The sequence below is a fragment of the Stigmatopora argus genome, chromosome 22 (genome assembly GCF_051989625.1).
Source record: "Stigmatopora argus isolate UIUO_Sarg chromosome 22, RoL_Sarg_1.0, whole genome shotgun sequence".
Classification (NCBI taxonomy): domain Eukaryota; kingdom Metazoa; phylum Chordata; class Actinopteri; order Syngnathiformes; family Syngnathidae; genus Stigmatopora; species Stigmatopora argus.
In genome coordinates this window covers 11,049,913-11,076,279 of record NC_135408.1, presented here as the reverse complement: position 1 = coordinate 11,076,279, position 26,367 = coordinate 11,049,913, and the positions used below count along the sequence as shown (strand labels likewise).

The following is a 26,367-nucleotide window of genomic DNA, read 5'->3' as shown; positions in this document are numbered from 1 at the left end:
GACGAACTCATTGACCGGACGTCCGTCCCCCGTCGACGGCGCCGAAAGCGTTCAAACAAACGGCAGCATTCCTCGCTCCTGCCTCGCTAATCCCACCTGATTCCGCAGTACGCTGGGGCGGGGGCACTGGGGGGGGGGGGGAGATTGGGCTATTTGGAAAATGCTTCTGGGCGACCACACGAAACTCCCCCTGTCACGTGACCTCCTTTTCCTTGCCTTCTTCTCCTAAATAAGGAATTGCAATGGAGCAAAGAATGGGAGAAAAGGCAAAGGGGCGGGTCGGTCGGTGAAATCGGAGGACGGGAGGGCGTGGCTCTTTCTCCGACTCCCTCTTTTTCTAGTGAATGTGTGGTGAAGTCATATATCTCGGAGCAGGGTGTTTGCAGTATTTACCTTGGCAACCCGCAAAGCGCACGGTGTACCGACCGCGCCGAAAAGGATTAGATAAGAAGGGGGAGGAGATCGGGCCAAGACGAGACCGGACCAGTGGGCAATCGCTTAGCTGAACACCACAAAACAAAGTAAGTCAAGATTCTTTTTGACTCTTTCAATTCCATAACAGGCTAAGGACTGACTTAAGAGTAAAAGCTAGAAAAGCTATCTTCCTTTCTGGCTCCCCCAGAACAAAACCCAATGGGGTAAAGTTCCATTCTAGGGTGAAATGGCCGTGTTGTGAAAGCTGATTGTTTCTTCTTTTCAACGGAGAGAAAAGTAGACATTCATTCAAAGTAAGGAGACATTCCAGTTGCAGTCTGGGTCGACATAAGATAAGTTTCATTCAATTCTGTGAGGGTCCAAAAGGTCACGAATTGCGTCAAAAATGCGGTACAAGTTTTGCGTGCCGGAACTCGACCTGACGCAACTATGGGGAAGTTGCAAAATGTGTGAAAAAAAAAGTCGGCAACAAGAAAGGTCAACTTGAGTAATATAGCGGGGCAGAAAAGAAGAAAGACGCTTTTGTGCGGGTGAAAACTGACAGGTACCAAGTGGAATTCCACAAACTTTGATCATTAGCGCCTATTACTTCACTTCTCATGGAATAGAATAACGTGACATCCCAATGTCCGAAAAATCTTTGTGTGATTGGTCATTCTGGAAGACAACCTCATGATCTCCAATCAATTTTGTGCTCACATGTGCTGCTTCAGAGCTCAAAGGGCACAACTCGGGTTAAAGCGTACATAATTTTCCGAGAAAAAGTCAGTCTGAGAGTCTGTACAAGATTGGATATGCCTGACAGCCCAGATCTTGAGATTGAGCCAGATAGTGTCCAAGCAGCTGTTTTTGATCAAGCGAGCTGGTTTGGAATCACTTAGCCAAGCAGGCGTTCGCTCCCACCGCCCGTATAACCGCCACGAGCTGGTATGGTAAACACGATTTCTCATCCGTATCATCATTTGTGGAAATGCCAGTTTGCCTTGCATAAGACACGCTTCTGTTTTGCAAAGGCTGAGAATTTGAGGTAAATAGGTGTGCCTTTTCAGGCCCCATTCGACAAAAGGTGCTGCGACTCTAACTTACGTCATCTCCCTCCTAACTATAAAGTACTACATTTCTGATATTTGCAGTAGGTGTACATTCCAGGCAAGAAAAAGGGGAAGTGATCACGACCGTGCCCAAACATTTCCATATGGCGCCCACTTGAGTCAAATATGCAGCACGTCACACAATGATTTCAAGGTTTACGGCTGCCTTCCCTGTTTGCTATAAGGGTTGTTTTGTTTAGATTCTTGTATATACACATAACGCTCTTTGTTAGGGAGGGAGGAAGGAAGGAAGGAAGGGAGAGCTGAATGAGCAAACAGGATGCAGGAAGGATGACTCGTCTGTGGAAGGCAACAGGAAACTCAGATGGCATTAATAGGGGGTCAAGTCAGCCGTGATTCCGAGAAAACCAGGCTGCTGCTGAAGCTAGCTCATCTGCTACTTGTTTTTTTTGCTCCGTCAAACACATTATTTCTACTTTTGGTTTAATGCAGTTGTTCTTTTAGTATTCTCTAATTCTGATTCATCACAATGATGATGATTCACTTTCATCCAGGAATACAGAAGTTGGAGAATATGTACCCCCCTTTTAATTTTTGGGGGGGGGCAAAAGGAAAAAAAACTATTTAAAAAATATATATCTACACATTTTTTTAAGTATGACCGATTTTTTTAAAATTGAGAATAGTTACTATTAAGTGCATTTTTGAGGGCTCCATCTTGTGCTAATTCAAATGAATATATCTACACATATTTTCTTTTTTAAATATAAAATAAAACATTTTTTAAATTGTGAATATTTACTATTAAGTGTATTTTTTTAAAGAGGGCTCCATCTTGTGCTAATTCAAATGAATATGTATATCTACACATATTTTCTTTTTAAATATATAATAAAACATTTTTTTAAATTGTGAATATTTACTATTAAGTGTATTTTTAAAGAGAGCTCCATCTTGTGCTAATTCAAATAAATATATCTACACATATTTTCTTTTTTAAATACAAACTAAAGCATTTTTTAAATTGAGAATATTGACTATTAAGTGTATTTTTTTAAAGAGGGACATCTATCGCAGTCAATGAGACGTTTCATTCATTTTCTGTTTGGCTTATTTCGGGGGTGGGGAAACTATTCCACAAAGGGCCGCCTGCAGTGGGTGGGATTTCTAAAGAGGAAACATTTCCACAAATCTGGAATCTTAGAAGTGCAATCAGTGGATTGCAGTCAGGTGCTTCTTGTTTCCACAGAAACCACCGCTGGTTAAAGTGTCCAGTTTTTTTCTAAAAACCCAATTTTCCCTTCTCACAGGACAACATGGCAAACAGGGGCCCGTCGTATGGTCTCACCCGCGAAGTGCAGAATAAGATTGATAAGAAATATGATCCGGAATTGGAGGAAATACTGGTGGAGTGGATCATGGCCCAGTGTGGACCCAGTGTGAACCGGCCGGAGTCGGGCAGAGGCGGCTTCCAAGAGTGGTTGAAGAATGGATGTGTAAGTTGATTGGTCAATGCTCTGCATTACTATTTGGTCAAGTGGAACTTTTGTTGCTCTTTCTTTGGGCAAACAAGTCAGGGAATCAGACATGGGCAATAAAATGCAACTACTACTACTGTATTCTTTCCACTAAAAATCACACTAGCCAATGAGGACAAAAAAATGCCAAAAAAGTGGAATTTTGGGAGGGCATTTTTACAAATTTGATTAAAAGAAGCAAGGATAAACATGTTCAAGTATCAAGAGTAAAGTGAAGAAAAGGTGAGTAGTTGCACTGGAGTATTTAGTCACAGGCCCAGTTTGACTTATAGTGCAGAAAATACGGTACTTAATTCAATAAAAGAAGTCATGAAGTGAACTTTTTAGCAATTGTGGCAGTAATTGAAGTGGGCCAAAATTGCTGTAGGTGCTGAGCGAGCTCATCAACAGCCTGAGTGCCCCCAACAAGCTCATCAAGAACGTCAGGGGCTCCGGAATGGCCTTCGTTCAGATGGAGCAAATCTCACTGTTCCTCACTGCGGCCGAGAAATACGGAGTCACCAAAACGGACATCTTCCAGACAGTTGACCTCTACGAAAGTAAGATTATTTTATCTCATGTGCAAGACTTTGAGTCTTATTGATTTGATGATTCATCTCCAGGCAAGGATATGGCAGCTGTCCAAAGGACCTTGGCGGCTTTGGGTAGTTTGGCTGTCACAAAGGATGATGGGAATTACAAAGGAGACCCCAGCTGGTTCCATAAGTAAGGGTTTTTCTTCCCCTTTCTTTCAAAAAAAAAAGGTGTTCTGACTTTTGTCGTTTGTCTACAGGAAAGCTCAAGAGAATAGGCGAGATTTTTCTGAAGAGCAATTGAGCGAAGGCAAGAACGTCATCGGCCTGCAAATGGGTACAAATAAGTTGGCGTCCCAGGCTGGCATGACGGGTTACGGGAGACCGAGACAGATCATCAACAACAAATGAATAGACCAACAAAAAAAGAAACAAAAAAAAGCTTTTTAAGCTCTCTCTGCTAAGTGAAAAACGGAGAAACTGTTCAAATGTGACCTGTCTGTATTTGCAGACCAAAATGGGGACCAAAGCAAGCACGTGCACATAAATCATCGCATCGAAATCCAGATGTGCTTCATTTCCATTAAAACATCTTATCTGTTAACGTTTGTATTTTGCAGGTTTCATTGAGAAAAATGTTAAACGACAGCTGAATTGGGTTCAATTAAAGGCTGTTGTTCTACAAATGATGCATTCAAGGAAACTCTGGCCATGTTAACAGCTGCAAACGTTTATCGCAATTCCACTGTGGTTTCTTTAAACAAAGCCAAAGAAACCAAATAGATGAGCGTATTGTTTCATTTCTGCTTTCAACATTTACTTTTTATAATCAATGGATGACCCTTTTGATGTAATGCATTCTGTTTAAATTGATTTGAAAATAAAGTTATTTTTTAAACTTCTGGAAACACTGTTGTTTTAATGGACAACACTGTTGATATTGAATCACTTAAAATCATAACTAGCTGAATCAGAATGGATTCCTGTTAATGTCACTTTTATTTCTTCCCCTATAGATATAAATATTTAACTTATTCACTACTAAAGACGTATAACAATGTTTATACGTTAAAACTGCTGATCACTGGAAAAATAGAAGTATTTTTGTGTGTTCATATATCCAAAGACGATTAAAAAAAAAAGGTTGGTCATGAAAGAGTTAACTACCACAGCACACGCACCTCAATCAAGTTAAATTGGACATGTTCCAGACAACACACTATCACATCTTGAAAGTTAACGTTCATAATTTCATCATGCATCAAAGTACAAAAATATGATGATAAAATCTACAGCTAAAGAGAAAAAAAGTGTCCAAAAATGGGAGGAGACAAATAGCATATTGAGCAAGTATGTTTGCACACAAGTGAGTTTTAAGGGGAGATGTACAAACAAGAGAAAGAGAACATTCTGCTGATTTGAAGGAACATCTGATGCCAGAAGAAGTTAAAGTCAAAGCGAAGGAGTGGCAGCCTCCAGAGAGAATTTCCAAAAAAGGAATAACCGTAGCAGAGGAAGGCCAAACAAAAAAAAAGACTTCCTTTCCCCCCCTTCCTCCTCATTCTTACCCCGGTCTGCTCCAAATGTAGCAAAAAGAGGATATTGAGGATTTACAACAAAGACAATAGTGATGAGAAAGAAAGAAAAAAGAAAACACATCGGGGAAAAAAAATAAAAAAATGTTCTACACAAGGAATGTTTGACTATTGCAATGTTTATGTTTTCCTAAGGCAGGCATATTTTCCTTTTATTTCCTCACTGTTATTAAAATTGAAAGAGCAGCAAATACTGCTTGCCTCACTTGTGTGGAATTTATTTGGATTCCATACAGAATAATATCCCCCAGGTACAAAATAGGATCTTTTGATTAGAAAGAAAAGATTCCAACTTTAGCTTTTGAAAGAGAGAAGTCAGGATTTGAAACCAATTTGAGACCCTCAGTTAAAAATGTTGAAAAAAGGTCATACTATATTGAGTCAGCCTTAGATTTATAGAGCCAAAAATGTATTGGCACTTGCAGGACAGCAAACCAAAGACAACAAAATTCTCCAACAATACATGATGTTGTCAGAATACTCGGAATACACAATTCATTTGATTGGAAAATTGGATACAATCTAATAAATAATGAAATAAAAGGCTTGCAAAGCAGGAAGCATAAAGATCCAATGAGCGCTGACCCATTGCTTTCCACTTGGCAACTGATTCAAAACAAAAAAACACCTCCAAATGCAGAGTGATAAAAAGAACTGAAGTGAAGCCAAACGTTAGCATTTAACAATAGTTTGGCCTTTACGAGAAATGAAAATATGCCTTTCACTCATTGGCTGCCATTGACAGCCAAAGCTGTCCAGACCAATTTAACAGTGAATAATCTTTAAAAAGAGAGATCTGTTTCCACCCTTTTATTTTTATCAACTGTCAATGGCAGCCAATAAGTAAAGAATTGTTTTTAGTCCAGATGGTGTCATTCAAACTCAAAATATGTACAGTATATATATAGTAGTTGGCAAACCTTTTCTTTCAATCAAATTGCGCCTACTGTTGGTGCACACTTGATACTGCAACTAAGATTCATACAAATAGAAAAAAACAGTGCTTGTATATGAATATTCCCAAAAATGACCTATGAATGACCCAATTTTTTTTCATGTTTAGCACAAAATGACTAAAAAGTCAAGAGTCGTGTAGCTGACATCCACGTTTTTTCTTTATTGGAATGCTTTACTTTAAGTCAAGTAACGAGACAACGAGGCAAACAAGTGTACATGATGCATCACACCAACGTGCGCCGAGAAACCCAACTTTTTCCCCGTCTCTTATTTACAGTCGGGGTCATTTTTTTAAACACTCCAACTTCCACGGCGTAGATGTCGAAGGGCCACGCACGCAATCGCACACACACGACACGCATTGAGCTTGACTTGACTTGAGACAGTAGTAACTTCAGATCCTTTCAAGTTCACTATGTGACTTATTGAGCTCTAAATAAACTCATAGCATAAGCTTGTCGACATTTTTTTTTTTGCTCGGTATCGTGATCGTATCCCGGATCTTCCGCAACTTTTTATTCCTACAAGTCGAGAAGCCCAAAGAGGCAAGGTTGTGTAAGAGGTGATAAAAGAAAAACAATTGGATATCATTACAAAGAACAAAAAAAAGTCACAGGATGAAAAGGTGCATAAGAAAAAAAAATACTGTACTGAGTTTCCATCAAAGATGGTCAAACGGAGGGAGTGTCATTGATTTTCCGTATGAAATGTACATATTAGCTTGCGTGATGAGTTCAATGAGTCACAATTTTCTTCGATAGAGTGTAAACTTGCACACGGGTGAGAGTTGAGCAAACAAACGACTTCTCTTTCACATTGAGGTGCTCGTCTAAATTCAGGTGTGCTTTCGTGCTACGCTGTTTGGCAAATGACGTTGCGATACTGCTTATGAACCCGCCTTCAAATAAAGTGTGCGCGTATTTATTTCTTTTTTTTAAACAACGTACGAGCTAATGAGAGTTGACATGTTTCGTATAGCCGGGAAGATTTTTCGGCTGTTCGTGTCATTATGCGATGGTGCTGGGAAATCTAGATAAATGAGCGTACTTGCTTTGATCTGAGAGTGAGCTTGCAGAATGTCTCAGGCAGTAAAAAGTCACTTGAAGAGTGTAGTGATGTCGCTCCCCCCCCCCCACGCCGAGCCACGCCTGGGTCAGGGCGCCGTTTGCTTGCTCAGACCAGCGACGCCCTGCGCTCTTCCGGCATCTCTTCCAGTATCTGGTGCAGCAGGTCGCTGAGGGGCTTGGCCACCGTGCGGTAACCCGTGGACGTCAGGTGGAGGAAGTCGAACATGTCCTGCGGCGCCACGGTGCCGTCCGAGTGGACCAAGTCGGCGCTGACGTCCAGGAATTGCGCCTGAGCCAGGCGGGGCAGCCAGGAGCGCAGAAAGTCATTGACCGCCGTGTTCTTCTCCCGCAGCGGGTTGGGCCGCTCCCCCCGCGGTAATAAACCCTGTTGGGTTTCAATTCAAACGCAAAATGGGCATGGGAAATGCAAGCGTCGCCTTTCGCTCGGCTGCGTCGACGACGACGATGATGATGATGATTCTGATAAGACTGCCCCTCTGTGCTTGATGTCCACCAGTTCCAATTCGGGATGAATAAAGTTATCCAATCCAATTAGTCATTCATTCTTCGGTGAGTTTTTCATGGTTGGAGGGCTTTTTTTTTTAAAATCAATTCTGCGATATGACCTGGCATGATTCTCGTATCCATTCAAAATCCATCTGAATCGATCTTGTGTTTTTATTTTTATTTTTTAGGGGAAATAAACAATAGGTGGCTTCACTTCCACCTGCGTCCACTAGTTTGCAGCAGTCTGCCGCCCTCTCCTGACATGTAGTCATCTTGTTTGGAGGAACGAGGACGCTGTTTCCCCAGGTCAAGACCCATATCAAATCCCATATTGAGTGCGATAAATGCTTTAAACTGTTTTTTTTCATATTTAGTATCCTGCATTTAAGATGATTTGCACTAAAAACTGAGATAATTATACAATGAAGGCCATATGTTTACTTTAGTGCTGAGTGATGTTTCAGGAATAAATGGATACAAATGTACTTCATTTTAATCCTTTACCAAACTGAGATACAAATAATTGTTTTAAAGTGCAGTTAATCGGGATCAAATTGAATCGTTATACGAATCGTACCGCCAGATAAGTGGCAATACACTCCCCTGCTGTATACACAATCGGAAACCAGTTTTAAAATATCTGACTACTCAAACGTCTACATCCCAGCTACTGCTGTCAATGCCAGCCAGTGAGTTTAATTGAGCAGAGATGACTATTTCATGATATGCATTTTTGGGGGGACATTTTTTTTGTGAGATATGTCGAGTTTTAGCTGAATAGGGTGAGCGTAAGCCGCTTTTAGGAACTGCTTCTTATTTGTATGATGGAATTCCACTTACCAGCACAACTACTTTAGCTTTTGGTAGCCGGGAAGTCAGCAGCTTTGCGATGGAAAGAATTCCTCCGGCAACCTGCTCCGCCGTGTGTTCGTGATTGTTAGTGCCCACCCACACCACCACAACCTGGGGGGGGGGGGAACAAAACAAAAAAACACAAGGTTCAAAACACACACAAAATGCTTCCAGGTGTGCACAGGAGGGCAGCCGAGACTAACCTTGGGCCGGATATTCTCCAGCTCTCCGTTCTGAAGCCGCCACAACACGTTGCAGGTGGTGTCCCCTCCGATGCCAAAGTTCATGGCATGAAGTGGTGAGAACAACTCCCTCCAAACCTGTACAAACAAGTCAGCTACTGTGAGTAATTGTTTTCATTTGCACTTAAATGTTTGGTCTCCATTCATGTATACACGTCATGGAAAAAGCGCAAAAATGCTTTGTAACTCACCTCAAACTGCTGCATTAGTTGTACCATAGAGTCCCCAACAAAAAGCACATCTGGTTCGCCATCCTTGCACTCCTGCACAAATCGGGTATGCTGAAAAATGATAGACACAACTTGGTCAGAAAAGGCATGTCATTCATTTTATTGTTTTTTTGTGTGAGAATTGTACAGTAAAGCTGTCATGAAGAATGGATTGATTGGCAACTAATCGAATCAGTAGTCGATTAATTGTTTTGACGTTGTTGACCCAAAAAAAATCTGTTTTATTTATAAAACTGTACATATTGTAGTTAATAAAAAAATAAAGAATCCTGTGCTAGTGGTATCAAACAACTGCTGTCCCATTAACAGAGCACTTGAACTCTACAAGACTGTCTCAGTCTTATTAGTATCAGTGGATTAACCTTGCAGAGACCTACCATGTGGTGCAACTAAACAAGTTGGGTAAAGAAATGCTCTAGATCCAACTTGGAAACCCCCAAAAATTAGCATCTAACACTACATCTACACACAGGGGGGAAAAAAAGAATATTTTGTGCCTTTACTACATGATCAGTTATTTTTTGTATATAAACTAATGAACTCTGGCTGTCATTGACTGTACTATTAAAAGGAATATAACAGTACATAGGGTGATGCATACATTAGTTGAGTAAGTGAGAGGAAATCAATGACTTTTGATTATGAAAATAGTGGTAGGGGGCATTCGGTGAATTTAGACCGTTTCTACTAGCAAGTGCGACCACCACCAACCTGTGACATCCACCGCCCATCTCCTTGCACATCTTCTACTGGCTGAGCCACTGCCGCAGGGTTGAAACCATCACCGTCGCCACTCATCCTGCAGAACAGACATCGGTTCTAATCAACCCCTGAATAAAATCACAGATGCCCAGTAAAAGCTGCGCATAATCTACGTCATTTATTTGAGGACCAGCGCATCAGTACCAACTAGCAAACACATTAGCAGCGAAAGCAAAAGATTAACATTGTAGGAGCAGCGTGGCCTAAAAGACACCAAGACTGCTTTCGCTTTCAAGGCTACAGTTTACAAAAATAAACAATAAAATGCACAAGCGGCATTAAAGGGGCGCTGTATTGCAGGGAATGGGGTTATTTGTCGTTAGCTTGTTAGCTAGCTAAACGCTGGATATCACGGCAGCTGCGTCTGACAGACACAAAACGTCCTCGCTTTTGACATAAAACGCGGAATAATAAACAGTTTTGCTGTAGCATTGTATAAAAATGTCTACCTGGCAGGGAGAAGAGCGTCGATTCTCGAGCCGAGGGTGACTTTTGTACTTGACAGCTGGCTAGCAGTTGAGGAGGGGATGCTCGCTAGGGTAGCATCAAAAAGGCTCCAAGCTAGGCGAGGACAACAAAAGGCGTGTCATGAAGGCAACTACCAAAGATCCTACTTGGGGGAGATGGAGTGTAAACCAACTAACATCGCGATAGAGTGCAGGCAGGAAGTGAAAACCCATTACAAATTAAACAAAAATAGATTTAAAAACATTTTTCATCCTTGTGCTCGTGTTAGGAAATGCAAATTAATTATTAATCAGGTGCAGTCACGTCTTGATACAAATTTCCAATATTTTCAGAAAGGAATTTTATGACACAAACTTGAAGTTTTCCTTTTACTTTATAAATGCTGCATCACAGACTTTACATTAGATATAACTGGCCTTGTAATTCATTTATTTATTTTAGCCCCCCCAAAAATCGATTTTAATGATGTGTGCTGCTGCTGTGAAAAATGAAAATATAATATTGTATTGAATTGCTTTTAATCTCGTTATATATACAAGTACAGTGAGATTTAAAGTATAGTAACAATCTCGTTATTTTTTTTAATGTGTGAAAATCAAACAATTTGAGTTTGATCTTGAGGGGAATGTCATTCAAATGAAATGAATTGGACTTCACATTAACTGTTAATCTGTAAAAGGCTTAGTATATAGTAATAGTATATAATATATATTTGAGCCACTAGGCGGAGCTACAAAATACAAAAGGTATGTATATTCGTATTTTGTGTGACAGAAACCAATCTTGAATCAAAGGGAAACAAATGAAAGTAATCACGAATATTCAATCCGAATGAATCCAATGGAGGAAGTGGAGCAACAGGTTATGCAAGAAGTGGCCCAACACCGCCCATCAGGTGTGTTCTTGTTCGAAGAGGTGACGCGAGATTTGCACCATAGTGGGTGGGAATGGAATGGTCTGAATCGGAGTTTCGCCTCGACAACTTTTCCTTTTTTCGGGCTGTTTTTTCCACCAACATCCATGCCTACCCGCACTGTCCGCTCACCAAGGGACTGTCCGAGTTGAGATGTTTGTCAGTCTCGTGTGGCCCATATGGCTTCTTCTCCTGGGGGGAATCGTGCTGTCAGGTGAGAACAAATGCAAAGTTACGGGGGGAAATGTCGCCCGTTTACCTTGAGATCGACTCAGATGGTGCGTTCAAGTTCGTGTTTTTGTTGTTGTTACTTTTTGTTTCCACGATACAATGTGCTGTTGACCTGTTGGTAAGAACTGTAAACAAACAACAACTTGGCTGGATTAGTATTGTTCTCTTTTGTGGCAGATCTGTACAGAAACTAATGTTTGCTGGATTCCGGACTTTTTTTGGATCTGTCTACAACTATTTTCTAGGTTTTAGTAATAGTGTAAAAGTAATTAGCCTTTTTTTCAAGCAGTTTTCTTCACCCATTGACATTTCCAGCAATTTCCAGTCTTTTGAACAGCACAGCACATCTTAAAGATGCCCATGTTGATCAATCTGATCAACTTAATTAGTTGATTGCTTAACCAATCAGTGCATGGATCCATAACAAAGTATCGTTACACCTCGATTGACAAGTTGAGTTCAATTGTACTGTATTTTTCTTCAAAAAGTACATACATTTTGATCACCTGCCCTTAATGATGCTATGAAATTGGATTTTTCTGATGGAATCACTGGAAATTCCTCCAATTCTTCCACCGTCTGCTCTATCGGAATGTTTCCGATTGTCGTCGTGGCTACAAGCGACCTTGGGACTTTGCAGCAATCATTAACCGTTAAACTTTTTTTTACCCCTTTGGTTCAGGAGTGGCACGCGTCTCAGGGATTGAGATCTACGCTCCGCCTCTGGTGGAGGCGGTTAACGGGACGGCGGTCAAACTCAAGTGCACCTTCCGCTCCACTCGTCCGGTATCATCCGATTCCGTTATTGTTTCCTGGAACTTCCGTCCGCTGAATTCCAAAACGGAAGAGTCGGTGAGCAGAAAATGAATCCCGTGAATCGCAATACTAATAAACACAAGTCTACGGTCCATTCGTTGCCGGCCCAAATGATTATTTTAATCACAGATTATTTTTCATTGACATTTGAACTCTAACTGAGAACAATTGCATGTCCGGCAGGTGTTCCACTATCAGGAGGTGGCGTACCCGCCTGTGAGCGGCCGCTTTAAAGGCCACGCCGTTTGGTCGGGGGATATTGGAAGGAACGACGGCTCCATCACCCTGCACGAGGTGTCCCCAACGTTTAACGGCACGTATATTTGCAACGTGCGAAACCGCCTAGACTCGCAAGGGAATAACCCAGAAACTGTCCTCAAAGTCGTCACCCAGGGTAGGCTCTGCACACTAATAGCATTTTTCCGATTAAATCTGTCGCATTTTAGGTCAATAGAGACGTTTCTGCCAGTGTTGGGCTCGATTTGCGCCCAATTTTATTCAAGATCGAACATGTATTAACATTTTTAGAGGCTAATGTTCTTGCTAAAAAAGTGATTTTTGTTGGCATTTCAAATGATTTTGAGCATTCTGACGTGTGTGAACAGGCTCATTTAGTTTTCTTAGATCAATTTTGACCAGAAAAATAGAAGGGTAAAGTTACTTATCTGAGATATTTAGAATGTTTAAACCAAACAATGTTATTTACTGTATTGAGCAATCTGGTCTGGTTCAGTTTGAGCCGTTTGTGAATTAAAATGTGATAAATATCGAGTCCTATTGAAGTTTGACAGGTCATTGCTACCATGTTGGACCAATGTCTAGAACCCGAATGTAAGACGACCGCACTTTTTCAGTCTTATTTCAATGCACAAAACACTTGCTAAGTAAGAGAGTCTAGCAGATGATGCGACCTTCAAGTCACAGCAGTAAAGGTTACATAGAAGGATTTACTTATGTATTTTGTATGAAAAAGTAGGCGGGACAAGGAATGGCTCAAACATTCTGGTCTTTGTTTTTGCAAATTTTATCTCTGCTCTCCCCAGCTGGAGTTGACGCACGATTGTGTTCAGCCTTCTCCTCTATCGTCTGTTTTGTTTTTTTCTCTCCCCACCAGCTTCTCTAACGGAGATCAGCATCCTGGTCATAGCAATCGTTGCCACCTCTGTGTTTATCCTGATCATCCTTGGTATCTTCTTGGCCGTGAAGATTCGCAAGTTGCGGTTGAGGGCCGAGGGCCAGGGCGAGGACCAGGGCGAGGACCAGGGCGAGAACGTGGAGTTGAGCCCACAGAAGCCCAAACGCAAGGACCCGACCGAGTGGTGAGGGGTCACGGGGGCCGCCGCCCCGCTCCTCGTTTTCCTCTGGGGACCGTTGTGGCTACTTTTGGCTATCAGGACGCCAATGACAGTGTTTTCTGTCCTCATCGCTCCTCCAATGTGAAATTTAGGAGATTTAGTTTAGCCTTCTATTGCGGTGTTGGATGCAATGGAATAGAGAGTTCGCCATTTTTTTATCAAATATTTGCAAATGTCTTTGTCTGATGTAAATATGGAATTCTACTTTTATGGTTCTTGGATGAAATGATCTCAGTTCACAGCAGCACTTTTGACCACCTGGTCTTTGGAGTGGCTATGTGGCTCGAATTAGGCCCAAAATGCAAAATTGTTGTTGTGAAGTTAGTCTCGTCCTGGTTTGGAAACAACATCTGAGCAAATCAATATTTCCCGGCTTTATAGGGCAGCTTCAGCCATTTATCTTTTTGGGCATTGTCCATATTTGTGATGAAACTGAAACATCTAGAAGCCAAATCCCACATGATTTTATCTCGTCAATTCCTCCTTCTGTGGTGCGCTGGCTGGGGTCAAGCTGGGAATTCTGGGTACAATGGCCTTTCCTCTTCTTTCGCTGAAGAAGCTCCTTTCACGGTGTGTCTGCGTGTCTGTGTGTGTCTGTGTGTGTGTGTTAATGCACATGCTTTTGTGCATCAGTAAACCTGAAGAAGCACTTCACCTGACTGTTGTGAAGGAGAAACTGGAAGTTGATAGCTCAGATGATGAAGAGTCTGAGCCCAGCAGTGGAGGCGATGACGATGAAGATGGCAGCGAAGAAGAGGATGATGATGATGATGATGACGATGACTACGATAACGATGATGATGATTGAATGTGCCAAAATTGCGAGGTGGACATTTTTCTCATTGTTGGGCTCGTCTTGTGTTTGTTATCGCCTATTGTCGTCTGGCTTTTCGTTCTGCGATTTCTGGCATGCTTTTCAGTGTGTTTTTTTTTTCACGTGTGTTAAAACAAACAAGCACTGGCAGCCCATTTTCTCATACTAATCACAGCTTCATGCGCACTTGTTCGTGGCAGTGGTTTTAATAGCCAAAGGCCAGTCCTCTATAATTGTTCCTCCATTTAACATGGCAAGCATTTGTTTACTTCTGTACTAGTATTTTAACTTCACACTTCAAATTTTGTATTTTTCTACATCTTTTTTTCCAGCAGTATGAATTTTTTAATTGGAATAAAATATTGTATAAGTATAGTGTGGAATCTATTTTACGGGATGTTTGGAGAAGAATGACGTCCAACCATTTTTTTAATGAACCAATCATTAATAAGGGGAGCAATGGGCCAAAGTTGACAGGTATGTTTGCATCTGTGCTCTGCGACTGACTGGCCACCAGTCTAGGGCAGCAGTGGGCGAACTGGTCCTCGAAGGCCGCTATTGGTTGCAGGTTTTCCCTCCAAACGATCCAGAACAGACACTTTAACCGACGGGAGTTGTGCTGAAACAAGAAGCACTTCCCTTGTAGAAAAGGTATCTTCTTTACGGGTTGAAATGAAAACCCGCACCCACTGCGGCCTGTTATGGGAATAGCTTCCCCACCCTTGCACCCGCAAGTCAGCCGGACGAGCTGCAGAATAAGCGCTGTTTGAAAAAAAAATTGTACGCAGTTTTGGGCTAGATGTATAATTCACTGCATTGCTATGAATGCACGCCATGCGGTAGGAATCGACCCCGGGGCTGCACTGCAGAACTTTTCCTCACTCATCACAAACACTCTGACAAAAGAGCCTGCACACACACACACACATGCGCACACACACACACACCGAGTCAGCAGAGGAGATGGGGGTGGGGGGGGGAGGATGCAGGGGGAAGGTGATGGAAGGGAGACAGGTGGCACGCTGCCAGCGTAGAGGACGGGCAAAAGTTGGGAGTGAGCTTGAGGGGAGTCCAAGAGGAGGAGTCAGCGGCTCAGGGGGGTCTCCGGCGGTGGCGGCGGCGGCATTTCCTCTCTAGTCGGCCGCTCCTGCATTGTACCAGTCGCCGCAGTGAGAGTGCGGACCGGCCCGTTCTCCTTGAATGAACCCTGACGACGCAGCGCCACAGTGGGCCGCCGACCCGCTCTGCTCTGAGGGAATTCGGAACCCGAGCAGGTGGGTTCACGCTCCCGTTGCCATTTGTGGGTCACTCTTTGGACTTTTTACACTTGGCGTTGTTTTGTGTTTTCGATGGAGTAAAAGCAGGAAATCTTCAGCAGGTCTGAAGGAATCCCTCAGGTGAAGATCTGGCATGGATATGGAGGCCCACGGGATCCGGGTCCGTGCCCCGAGGCCGGGCCTTCCGCAGTCGGTCTCTAACCTGATCATCACAGCACTGCTCGGTAATGTCTGTTTCGTCTTACGACCTCTACGCATTCGCGTTAACTTCTTTATTTACAGTATATGTAGGGTACACGGCTATTAAAATTAATATTAAGAACCCCCTCAACGGGTGCTTCAGCAATAGACGTCCAATCCATTTGGACTGCAAAGACATCCCGCGACCATTCGATTTTTCGTGCCATCATTCCAACTAGATCAGATGTCTCTTGCTCGCACGACTCGATATATTTTCCATGGCTCATATTATTATTATTTTTTGATCAATGAAATTTGATAAGCCGAGTTCTGCCGAACGGATGTGGCCAGAACAGACCAGCGCATTTCCATTAACGCACATTACCCGCTCGCTTGTTTTCAATTATCGTAGAATTCCTTATCGACGCAGTTAATGCGATGGTGCCTCTGGGTGCATTATACAATACGTCAAAATAAAGTCCTATTTACACGTTGGAACGGGACGCTTACAAAAAATGTCGGTCTTAACTCAAGCATCCATTGATCGACTGATTCTTGATTCATCTGAGTTTTCTATCTAGTTGTGACGATGCGCTACTGGAATATGAGTGGTACATGTCCTCTAATTGTAAGCAGGCGGCAGAGGTGTTGGTAGGGCTACACTTACTTACTGTTACTATTTTTGCAAACTCACCATGCACCATAGCGGAATGGAGATAGTGAGAGTGCAATGTGAAGGAATCAATAGCGGTCGCTCATATGCGACCTCCTTCGCTCTCCCTATTTGCTGCAATGATGTTTGACCTCTCTTTGACCTTGTTGTTCAGGCCAGATGGGAAATATAATGTGACTTTTTAGAAGAACGCACTTTTGCAACGTTTTCTCTGCGTCATCTAGTGCACCTGCGTGCGTGCAGTTCTGGACAGCTTTGTCAGCACGTCCCTGGATGGAATAAAACGCTAGATGGGAGCATTAAACACAGCTGGGGAAACTTGGTTAATAAGGGGGGCTAAAAAATATATGGACCGGGGGCCGATTGAGGCTGGTGGGGCGGTATTTTGCGGTCATGTAATTCCAAGGCAGCATAAAGAAAAATCCAATCTGCCAAATGGTTTTTTTGGAATATAATATATTATTTGCCAAATTGTTTTTTAAATATAATATATCATTAGTTTTTAATGGGCCCTGATGAATTGGAGGGTGTTTTAAGAGAGAATAAAAATAGGACAAACATGAAATAGTAGATACAAAGTATGATAAGAAGCAAAGAGACACATTTTTTTGCGGGACTGGGAGCCGTGTGCGCCTCGAGAGCCACGTGTTCGGCATCCCTGTTCCAAAGTGATATCAGGGGGAAGGAAAAAAATATAAACAAAGAAGCTAACTTTCTGCTAACTTATGATGTAGTTGTCAAAGAGACGGGGCAAAATCACCTCAAATTTGAGGCACTTGCTTTTTCGTATTAGCAATTTTAATTATGTTTTTTTCACGTTTTGGTTAAACGTATTTTAATCTACATTTTTTGCAGTGTGTTTTGCAGTGAGGTTTGCCAATCCATGGATTTTTCTCCCATTAATAGGGAACATGACAGTTCATTTGTTCGTAGATACATTTTGCAGCAGTGCAACATGATATGCTGTTTGTGTTCTGCAAGTTACTGGCAGTGTATTTTTATTTTTGGAGAAGAAATGGTCTTATAAAGTAGGTGTTGCTCTTCAGTGATGGCGTCTGCTCGGGCCTTGGAGATGAACGTAGGCAAGATTCCCTTCCTGGAAGCCGTGAACGGCAGCACCGTCATGTTGCCCTGCATTTATTCCAGCTGCATCGGCATCGAGGACCTTTATTTCAAGTGGCAGTTTAACGAAAACGGCACCATGCAAACGGTAAGCCGTCCTTCGCCAAAGGCGACGACGACAGAGTTCGTGTTGACGCCGGACGGATTTTCTCTTTGCTCTCAGATATGCGATGCCGTGATAGCCACGGAGGCGATGGTGCCCAACGTCAAGATGTACAAGGAGCGCTTTGAATTTGTGGGGAAAAACAAGAACAACAACATTTCCATTCTGTTGTGGAACATCACCTTTGAGGACGCGGGCCAGTACACTTGCTTCGGACGCAACCCGAAGGAAAAGTACAAGAACCACAGCGCCGTCTTCACGCTCTTTGTGGTGGACGAGTGTGAGTGGATGGAAAAAGTTCTCAAGGGGTCGCTCATTCGCTGACGCAAATTGACGTTACATTCTCAGAATATGTGCGGTGGTAGTTAGCAAAAGTGGAAAAACAGAATACCGTATTTTCACGACTATAAGGCGCACTTAAAAGTCTTAAATTTTCTCCAAAATAGACAGGGCGCCTCATAATCCAGTGTGCTTTATATATGGAAAAAAATAAAAATGTGTCATTCATTGAGGGTGCGCCTTATAATGCAGTGCGCCTTATAGTCGTGAAAATACGGTAATCAAATAGAAACCGAAAATGGCTACAGTTTATTTGAAATAAAACTGATTCGTATATTCATAGTTTTTTTTTAAATTATAACCAAAAAAATACATTAAATTGAGGGCAATTGACCGGTAAACGATTTCTCTCAATGTTATTAATCGAATGTGAAAATAGTTGTTGATTGGATTCAGGCTTGACACAGCAAAACAACATGAAATTTGTCATGAGTTTTTTTTTTTCCCGCAGTGAGGGTAGTGGACAACACGTTGACCATCATCATCGCTTCTGCTGTGGGCGGAGCTATCGCCCTGCTGATGGGTTTCATGTTGCTGAAAAACTTCACCCTCTTTGTTCTTTCCAAGATGGAGGAGAAAAAGTGAGTCATTTTGACATTCTTCACTAAAGCCTGCTCCCTTATGAGAAGCGGCCATGTTGTTCTCGCCACCTCTATGGGGTCTCGGTCTGATATTTGAGCTGCTGTCGTCTGTTCTTTTGCATTCCCATCCTCTCACCCTGAACAGTAAGGAGTGCCTTGTAACTTCATCAGGGATTGACAACACAGAAAATGGCCTCTCAGGATCGAAAGTGGATTCAAAAGCCAAACCGTCTAAACAGAAATGAGAAACGCATGCATTTTATTTGTCCAACCACTAGAGTGCTTTTACGTAGGCCTTCGCTGTAGAATTGAACTATACGAGCACGATGGGCAATAAAAATGTGCTCGGCCGGCTACAACAGGATGCAAGTTGCTTTTGTCAAATGTGCACACTTTTGCACTTTTGCACTTTTGAACACAACCAAAGACACAAAAGATCATTGTATTTTTTTTAAACAAACAATGACATGGTTCTCATAATCCTTCTCATTGGTCAAGTGATATTGTTTCCCTCAGCAAGTCATATTATTGTGAAGTAGAATTTAATTTTTTCAATACGTAAAAGAAACATTGTATGTTGAATACAATTTAAATAAGACTCTCATAATGGCTGCGCAGTCACTTGGTAAATGTGACTTTTAAAATAGACCTGGAAACAAATTGCTTCTTTTCTCTGCTTAAAACTAGAAGATAGGCAACTATTACAAAGCAGCTTCTAATTTAAAGTAGACCCTATGCCCACTCCTAATAGAAATATGAATGTCTTAGCGGTGTTCCAGTGTCGCTGCTTTTAGGAAAATGAAAAAATGCAATTAACGCATGAGTTTGCAATCACAATACAATACTTGTAATAATCCTATCGCTGTGCATTGTGTACATTCCTGCTGACCAAGGCCTGAATTACTGTATTATTTCATGTAATTGGTAGCTTTACTACAGTTATTAAATTCAGTTCAGGGGACAAATAGAACAAAAAAAGGTTAAAAAACTAGATGTATAATATTGCACTTTGCTTAGAATAGCACCATTGCTCTAAATGACTCTGCTAAGCAAGGATAGAATTATTAAATGAGCATCACATCAAAAGATGAGTGCACACCCATTATGTTTTATATTCGAAAAGAAATTGCACATTGAAAGAAAAAAACTCCGGAGTACGGGGCACAAGTAAATCAACCAAAATGAGAATATATACATTTTGGTGGGATTTATTTTGTTAACTTTTTGGCTGCTTTGGATGGCAAATCAATTTTGATTGGAAGGGTCGGCAGTGATTAATTGCTGCCGGACCTCTCACTCAAAATGAATTGGATGTCTATCACCGAGTTTTTTTGTTGTTAAATACATTCACTTTTTTATTAACTACCACGATACATACTCTGTGAATACTATAAACTTACACCTGAATATGTTCATGTAAATTATGATGTGCCTCTATTCTTTAACCCTCATATTTTAAGAGTAAACAATCTATCAGTTGTGTTTATGTGAGGTCTATGTAAGAATTTGATTTCACCTTTTTCCTTAAGGATTGTACGTTTATATATTCTGACGGCTAGGACGGCGTATTGATCAGGAGTATACTATGCAAATGGTATCAAATATAAGCATGCACTGACTCTAGTCATTGTAAAAGTCATTCTGTGAGTCACTGTGATGATTTCGCGAGCAATACAACTCAAGATTTTTGGGATCAGGAAGTTTTGAAGTGGAGATGCAGGGAGAAGACCCAAAGAAAGAGGACCATCTTGTGTATTTTGGACCCCTGTTGCACGCAAATTCTTTGGCTTGACCTCACATGCCATTCCTGCCTTTAGAAAGTTTAGATAATCTCCCTATATATTGCTCTTGACCTCTTTATTACACAAACGTAGCACTAAATAAAATTTGGAGGAAAGCACGTCTTGTCTTGGTCTTTTTCTTTCTTCATACTTTCCTTTAGTATTCATATTTAACACTATTTAAAGAGTATTGCAGTACATTTGAGAATACTTGGGCCTGGTTATTGACATTTTTGTCCACTATTACATAGCAGAAAATTAGATGTAGTTATTTTTCAAATTAATAATTATTTTTGCTGTGGTGTACTTGATTAGAAAACACTTTGTTTTAGCACTTATAAGCTCGAATTTGGGAATTCATTGCAAAATATTTTTGTCTCAGCAGAGGGCAGCAGAGTGCCGAATTTAGATACAGATATTTTCAAGTGTCTTTAGAATAGGGGTCTTCCAGGGTCCCTAACTAGTCGGTTTTCTATATCTTCCTCCTCTAGTACACCTAAATTCAATGATCAACTCAATTGTAAATTATCCAGAAGCCTGATAATGATCCAGATTATTTAAATCAGGTGTGTTTGGAGGAGGGAGACGTGGAAAACAGACAGGGGCCCCCAAAGACCGGAGTTGGTGAGCCCTGATTTGGGTCAAAAATACTCAGACACACATTAAAAAAAAGCTCGGCAGTTTATCAAACCAAAATATTTGACATTTTCTTCACTAGGCCTGCTGAACACAAACAGTTTCTTCTTTAATGATCAACAACACGAAGCCAAGTAGTTTTAAAAACACTCGAGCAATGCCAACAAACAAACCAGAAAAGGAAGCCATCTGGTGGAAGAACATATAATTGTTTACATTTGTTTGCCCAGAAAAAAAACATGCCAATGACAGACAGTTTTTTTGTTGATCAACACATTAATGTTTGGATTCAAAATGCATATGCATTTCAAATAGAGACACCTGCCTTTTTAAATGATGATTTGAAAGGCTCTAAGGGGGTGCTCTTGGGGGTTTGAACTCCCTGGGGCCAAATGATTTGGACGTCAATGACCGTCAATGGCACTGAGAAACGCTCCTTCACTGCCAGATCTCTCAGTTACGATAGATTTACATGTTGGGTTTGTTCACGCGCTAGAGGGCGGGGACATGGGCGGGGCCATGGGCGGGGCCAAGGCTCTTCTCCTTTGCATCCATTCTTAGTGGGGCGGCAGGGCTGGAGAGACCTCCGGGGAGCACAGTCGCCAGTCCGGCTTGGAGACCCACCTGGCCCCCCCAAAAGGAATATATTTTAAAAAAAAAAGGCCCCCTTCTCCCCTTGCCCCCCCTCCCAAAAAAAAAAAAACCCCATCGCGCCAGGATTGCAAATATCTCCCAAAAATATACCTGCTCTTTATGGCATGTGGCTTGTAACTTTACTCCTGCTGTACTCTCTCCAAGAAGGTAAGACAAATGTTATTTTGTCATTTTTGTGCATGAATGTGACGCTTTCCAAGTTGAGAAAATGCGAAATGTGTGATTTGGATGCGAGATTCGAGGCTGCGTCGTGTTTTGCTTTCTAATTAAGAAGGAAAAAGGACGTTTGTGGTTATGAAAATCAAAACACAAGGGCTTATGATGTGGATGTATTTTTTTCTTGGAGAAAGTGAAGGTTCAAAAAAGTGTGTTTTTAATGCTTCGGAGGCCCACGACGCCTCGATTGTTTTTCGCATTACCAGTTATGAATATGTAAAATGGCTGAATGGAGAAAATGAGGAGCAAATCCAGCGAGAGAGAGCTGGCAAACGTGCAAAAATCGAGGCTGTCGTTCGATCGATCGCGTCCAACTCAACGAATTGACTCCCAATTTTGCTCTCTTTAAAGTTTTTGCGTGGAGATGGCGTGTAGTTCGCAACGATTATTTGCCTTACTTTGCTAATTGCACCTGTTTTGATTAGGCCGTATTCAAAATCGCTCCTCCGTCAAAGCTGCCATTTTCATCGCTATATTTTCAGCTGCTTCATTTGCTGTAATTAGTGCCAGTAATTATGACGAACAAAAGACATTTCCCTGACAACCGTCCTTTTAGTGAAATAGGGATAAACCCGCAGAAAGGCCCTAATTAGTGCAATTAGACGCTTTGACGTTGCGAGGATGGACTTTATTTATAAATGCATCGATAGATGTGGTCCATTGAAAGACATTTTTTTCTTCCATATGAGGAAAATCCTTAACGCTGCTCATATAAAAGATCATTCGTTATTAAAGTGCGTTTTAATGTGGACACACCTGCATCGAATATTGCAGGAATTAAACGCCACATCCGGGCCTTTTCCATCAACGAAGGTGACATTCGAAAATGCAATCATGCATGCGTAATTTTCTTCATTTCCTGTGTTATTAGTTTGAAAAAAATCGATGCTGTCTTTATTTTTGAATGAATTCGTCTGAAAGGGGAAATAATGAAGTCAGGGAGTCGCCACTTGATGTGAATTTACGCAAATGAGGGGGTCCACATACGGGCAGGCGACGGGGGACCAGATTGCAGACTTGCCCGGTCATGTTCCTCACTAATTGAGCACCTGGACCCCAGAAGACGAGGACAGCATTATTGTCCTTGTAAACATTGTAGTGGATGCATTCCAAATGAAATATAAGTTTACGCGATCGAAAAGCGACGTGACAGACAGACAGACAGACAGACAGTGTTATCCAAAATTCCCATTTAAAGCACCCGTCCGTGAAAGCACCATGCGGGCAATTTTTCACCAATTTCAAATATATCTATGAGCAAATATCATCTGCTTGGAACGAATGAAAACAGATTTAATGTATATCGGCCCTCTCTTCGTGTGGGCCTTCTTTCAAAATATGGGATTTGATGTTCATAAAATGAGAAGGTGAACCATGCATCTCAAAGTTCCACCAATAGAAATAAACTAAATGTCCTCCTTCCTCCATCCCAGCATCCCTGCATCCCTGTAGTCCAATTCCCAGTGCTGTCTTTGCAAGGCTGCACAATTATAACAGCAACAGGCCTCACTTCACTTCCCACGTGACTGTTAAATCACTCGCTGCCATTGACGGTTATAGACGTCCAATTCAATTTGAACCGCAAGAGGCTGGCAGTAAATTATTTTTGCCTTGCCTCCCCATTCAAATGCATTGGACGTGCATTGTCATCAGTGGCACAGTAAAATAATTCAGTGTCAGGTCTCCCAGTTGAAATTAAGGCTCCCACATTTAATCGGACTACTAATTGATTAGCAAGTTTATTGACAACTAATGTCATAGTTGAATAGAGACATTGTTTACCTTAATATAGTCCAACTGGACATTTTTTTTAGCCTTTTAAACTTTTATTGTGTATAAAAATGTGAAAATGTTTTTGATTTAATTACCGAAACTGCAAATATTATATTTTTAGTTCGTGTCATAAAAAAATTGAGAAAAAATCTAACCATTCTCAGAATTTTGAAGTTCAAACATCTCAATTTCTTTTACCAAACATTGATAGAAACCTAATATTCCTTGTCCAACTTAAGTTTCTGCTTCCAATGCACATTTCCAGCTAAAATGGCGACCGATGAATAAATTGAGTGCAAAGTTGAGATGTGGAAAAACTGGCAGAGTGGGCAAATCGTGGATGGCGACACCTGTTTAACGGCCAGAGAACGTCAAAACTCCTTTTTTGATGGCATTTTTGGGGTAAACGGATGAAGCAAGTTGTTTAGCTGGATCTCCATGACTCCCCCCCTCCATGGTTTCCTCTCCTCTTCTCTCCTCTCCTCTCCTCTCTTCTTCTTTCCTCTCCCCTCCCTCTCTTTCCCTCATCACTAGGCAGAATTAAAGGGCGGGGGGAGGGGCCGTTTATGCAGACGGTGCTGGGACTTGTGATCCACAGATTTGATATTCACATTAGGAGAGAAAGTGCCTGCTTTGATGTGAGGGGGAGCAGGTCCCACGGGACTGCTGAAGTAGCACGCTTTCTTTTTTTTTTTTTTTCACTGACACAGCACGGGCCGGGGGTACCGAGGGTTGGGTGGGGTGGTGGTGTTGGTGGTATTGGGGGGTGGGGGGGCATTGTAGATTGTTGGGGACATGGCATCCCTTCGTTGATTAGATGTAACAGCAAGCACATCCCCCTTGTGCTACTCCTCCCACCCACCACCTACTTACACGGGGCCCCTGAGGTTTATCTACAAGCTTACACCTAGCTTTATCTCATGACATCCCCCCGATATTCAATTCACACCCCTTTTGATAGGGTCTCCATCCACTCGGCTCTCCTCTTCCTCAGATTTCCAGAGCTCCCCTGCCACAAGTAATTGACTCATCAATGATAAAATGAATTAGGATAGGGAAATCAATTAGTGCCACAGAGTTAAAATGCCCAGACTCATCTTTTTGAGACTACTATTTATCTATTTTATATTTATTTTTGCACGTCTTTTAGAAAACAAAAAAGGAAAACCGTAAAATATTCTTTCGGAAATATTTTTAAAGATTTTTTAAATGACCGAAAATGCCCCAACTCCTCTTTTTGAGACTCCTATTTATCTATTTTTAAAGTCTTTTATATTTTTTTTGCAGGTCTTTTAGAAAACAAAAAGGGAAAACAGTAAAACATTCTTTCAGAAATATTATTAAAGCTTTTTTAAATGACCTAAAATGCCCCAAGTCCTCTTTTTGAGACTCCTGTTTATCTATTTTAAAAGTATTTTGTATTTATTTTTGCATGTCATTTAAAAAATAAAAAGGGAAAACAGTAAAACGTTCTTTTAGAAATATTTTTAAATATTTTTTAAGTAATAAAAACATGACCCGTTCGTACAAAATTTATGATTTTCTTTTTTTTTGCTTAAGGTTTTTATTAGATTTGCGTCGGACAGGTGTCTCCAAAAGTCATGCCCCGCCCCTTTTCACATCTATTAGTCTTGCACGAGTGTATTTTGTGATTGCAATTTAAAGAAATAGATTTAAAAATAAATAATGTGCTGGAGCAAAAAAAGAACACATGATTTCAAATAATTGTATTTGCAATGTGTATCACTCTTTTTGAATTGAATGCTTTTATTTCCAGTATGCAAGTATAATGATAATTAAAGTTTGTGCACAAATAAATTATCTAATAGGTATAGTTGTCAACAACATAAGAAGTCAAAAATATAAATAAGTAGTAAACAACATTGAGTAGTCACACATACGTAGTAGCCAACTACTACCACGACTACTACTTGGGGTTGGCAATAAATGAATTACATTATTGTCCCCCCGCCCAAAAAGGTTAAATATACTCCCCAGCAAAATTGGATGAGAAGGAGTCCTCTCAGGTGTGGTCGTGCCTCCCTCCCGTGTCATTTCCATCAGCAAATCGAATGGAGAATGCCGTCAAATTGATCCGGGGTGTCAACGGTGGAAGAACATGCGTTATTACACCTCGAGACGCGTGTCTTTTTAAAACATTGGCCTTTGTTTACCAAGTCTACGTGGCCGCGCTCATCCCGGCGAGGCGTAGATTCGGCTGCATTATGCATGCTGAAACCTTGCATAGGTTATGACTTCTACCTCTACGGCATACATATTCACGCGCAGAACCGGCAGGATGTAGAAAATACAGTGCAGTAGGTATGAGTTCGATTTAAGATAGGCAATTTTGTCGCAGAAAAATCACTGCAGAAATAAAAAAAAAAGGAAATAGTCATTCGATTTTGGGGCTTATCCATGTTTTTATTGTTTTTTTTTTTTCTCCGGTGGAAGGAATGGGTTAATGAGATGATATGAGTAAGGTGGTGGGATATCAGTGATATGTAGGCCACGGATATTTATAGAAGGGAGGCAGTCTGATTTGAATGACTGTCACTGGGAGAATATAATTCTTGCTAGCTCGGGAATAATGAGTACACGTATGTTGGTGTGGATGTGGGAATGCTTGCTTGGGTTGATTGAAGGAAAAGTCCAATTTTAGAGGCGCAACAACTCTGTGTGCTAT

The 26,367-nt window shown here is 41.4% G+C and overlaps 5 protein-coding genes across 9 annotated transcripts in view; 4 read left to right on the top strand and 1 right to left on the bottom strand.

Annotated features, from left to right (window-relative positions):
* The first annotated feature begins 355 nt into the window (after positions 1–355).
* LOC144068034 (transgelin-like) lies at positions 356–4,445 on the top strand. Its single transcript, XM_077592213.1, has 5 exons — positions 356–521; positions 2,798–2,983; positions 3,393–3,564; positions 3,628–3,730; positions 3,798–4,445. Exons 2-5 carry the CDS (start codon positions 2,804–2,806, stop codon positions 3,946–3,948), a joined length of 606 nt encoding a protein of 201 aa, XP_077448339.1. The 5' UTR covers positions 356–521; positions 2,798–2,803; the 3' UTR covers positions 3,949–4,445.
* Positions 4,446–6,229: 1,784 nt separating this feature from the next.
* On the bottom strand, positions 6,230–11,052 carry pafah1b2 (platelet-activating factor acetylhydrolase 1b, catalytic subunit 2). Its single transcript, XM_077592705.1, has 7 exons — positions 11,034–11,052; positions 10,199–10,310; positions 9,699–9,786; positions 8,949–9,038; positions 8,719–8,835; positions 8,504–8,626; positions 6,230–7,541 (listed from the first exon to the last, which is right to left on the bottom strand). Exons 3-7 carry the CDS (start codon positions 9,783–9,785, stop codon positions 7,263–7,265), a joined length of 696 nt encoding a protein of 231 aa, XP_077448831.1. The 5' UTR covers position 9,786; positions 10,199–10,310; positions 11,034–11,052; the 3' UTR covers positions 6,230–7,262.
* LOC144068292 (myelin protein zero-like protein 2) lies at positions 10,981–14,719 on the top strand. 2 transcript variants are annotated; one of them, XM_077592703.1, is made up of 5 exons: positions 10,981–11,112; positions 12,044–12,213; positions 12,361–12,571; positions 13,292–13,496; positions 14,166–14,719. In XM_077592703.1, exons 1-5 carry the CDS (start codon positions 11,049–11,051, stop codon positions 14,338–14,340), a joined length of 825 nt encoding a protein of 274 aa, XP_077448829.1. In that variant the 5' UTR covers positions 10,981–11,048; the 3' UTR covers positions 14,341–14,719. The 2 variants fall into 2 exon arrangements, with proteins under 2 accessions (XP_077448829.1, XP_077448830.1); XM_077592704.1 differs by lacking the exon at positions 10,981–11,112 and adding an exon at positions 11,119–11,344.
* Positions 14,720–15,376: 657 nt separating this feature from the next.
* On the top strand, positions 15,377–20,521 carry scn4bb (sodium channel, voltage-gated, type IV, beta b). 3 transcript variants are annotated; one of them, XM_077592509.1, is made up of 6 exons: positions 15,377–15,620; positions 15,722–15,847; positions 17,523–17,686; positions 17,762–17,981; positions 18,492–18,621; positions 18,767–20,521. In XM_077592509.1, the coding sequence occupies exons 2-6, from the start codon at positions 15,757–15,759 to the stop codon at positions 18,864–18,866; spliced, it is 705 nt and encodes a 234-aa protein (XP_077448635.1). In that variant the 5' UTR covers positions 15,377–15,620; positions 15,722–15,756; the 3' UTR covers positions 18,867–20,521. The 3 variants fall into 3 exon arrangements, with proteins under 3 accessions (XP_077448635.1, XP_077448636.1, XP_077448634.1); XM_077592510.1 differs by having other exon boundaries at positions 15,702–15,847; XM_077592508.1 differs by having other exon boundaries at positions 15,378–15,620; positions 15,725–15,847.
* Positions 20,522–21,628: 1,107 nt separating this feature from the next.
* Positions 21,629–26,367, top strand: part of LOC144067749 (cell adhesion molecule DSCAML1-like) — a 42,947-nt gene continuing 38,208 nt past the window's right edge. For both annotated transcript variants that reach the window (XM_077591658.1, XM_077591657.1), the window contains exon 1: positions 21,629–21,839. In XM_077591658.1, coding sequence (XP_077447784.1) covers positions 21,797–21,839 — 43 coding nt within the window. In that variant the 5' untranslated portion in view covers positions 21,629–21,796. The remainder of the gene's footprint in view (positions 21,840–26,367) is intronic.

What these genes read in the sequence shown, in the direction of transcription:
- scn4bb (XM_077592509.1), top strand. Translation starts at nt 15,757, where the DNA reads ATGGATATGGAGGCCCACGGGATCCGGGTCCGTGCCCCGAGGCCGGGC. An exon ending in GATCATCACAGCACTGCTCG is followed by an intron (nt 15,848 to 17,522) that starts GTAATGTCTGTT and finishes GTTGCTCTTCAG; the next exon opens with TGATGGCGTCTGCTCGGGCC. An exon ending in AAAACGGCACCATGCAAACG is followed by an intron (nt 17,687 to 17,761) that starts GTAAGCCGTCCT and finishes CTTTGCTCTCAG; the next exon opens with ATATGCGATGCCGTGATAGC.
- LOC144068292 (XM_077592703.1), top strand. Translation starts at nt 11,049, where the DNA reads ATGAATCCAATGGAGGAAGTGGAGCAACAGGTTATGCAAGAAGTGGCC. An exon ending in GGCCCAACACCGCCCATCAG is followed by an intron (nt 11,113 to 12,043) that starts GTGTGTTCTTGT and finishes CCTTTGGTTCAG; the next exon opens with GAGTGGCACGCGTCTCAGGG. An exon ending in CCTCAAAGTCGTCACCCAGG is followed by an intron (nt 12,572 to 13,291) that starts GTAGGCTCTGCA and finishes TCTCCCCACCAG; the next exon opens with CTTCTCTAACGGAGATCAGC.
- pafah1b2 (XM_077592705.1), bottom strand. Translation starts at nt 9,785, where the DNA reads ATGAGTGGCGACGGTGATGGTTTCAACCCTGCGGCAGTGGCTCAGCCA. An exon ending in AACTAATGCAGCAGTTTGAG is followed by an intron (nt 8,836 to 8,948) that starts GTGAGTTACAAA and finishes TTGTTTGTACAG; the next exon opens with GTTTGGAGGGAGTTGTTCTC. An exon ending in TGGAGAATATCCGGCCCAAG is followed by an intron (nt 8,627 to 8,718) that starts GTTAGTCTCGGC and finishes CCCCCCCCCCAG; the next exon opens with GTTGTGGTGGTGTGGGTGGG.
- LOC144068034 (XM_077592213.1), top strand. Translation starts at nt 2,804, where the DNA reads ATGGCAAACAGGGGCCCGTCGTATGGTCTCACCCGCGAAGTGCAGAAT. An exon ending in AGTGGTTGAAGAATGGATGT is followed by an intron (nt 2,984 to 3,392) that starts GTAAGTTGATTG and finishes AAATTGCTGTAG; the next exon opens with GTGCTGAGCGAGCTCATCAA. An exon ending in GACAGTTGACCTCTACGAAA is followed by an intron (nt 3,565 to 3,627) that starts GTAAGATTATTT and finishes ATTCATCTCCAG; the next exon opens with GCAAGGATATGGCAGCTGTC.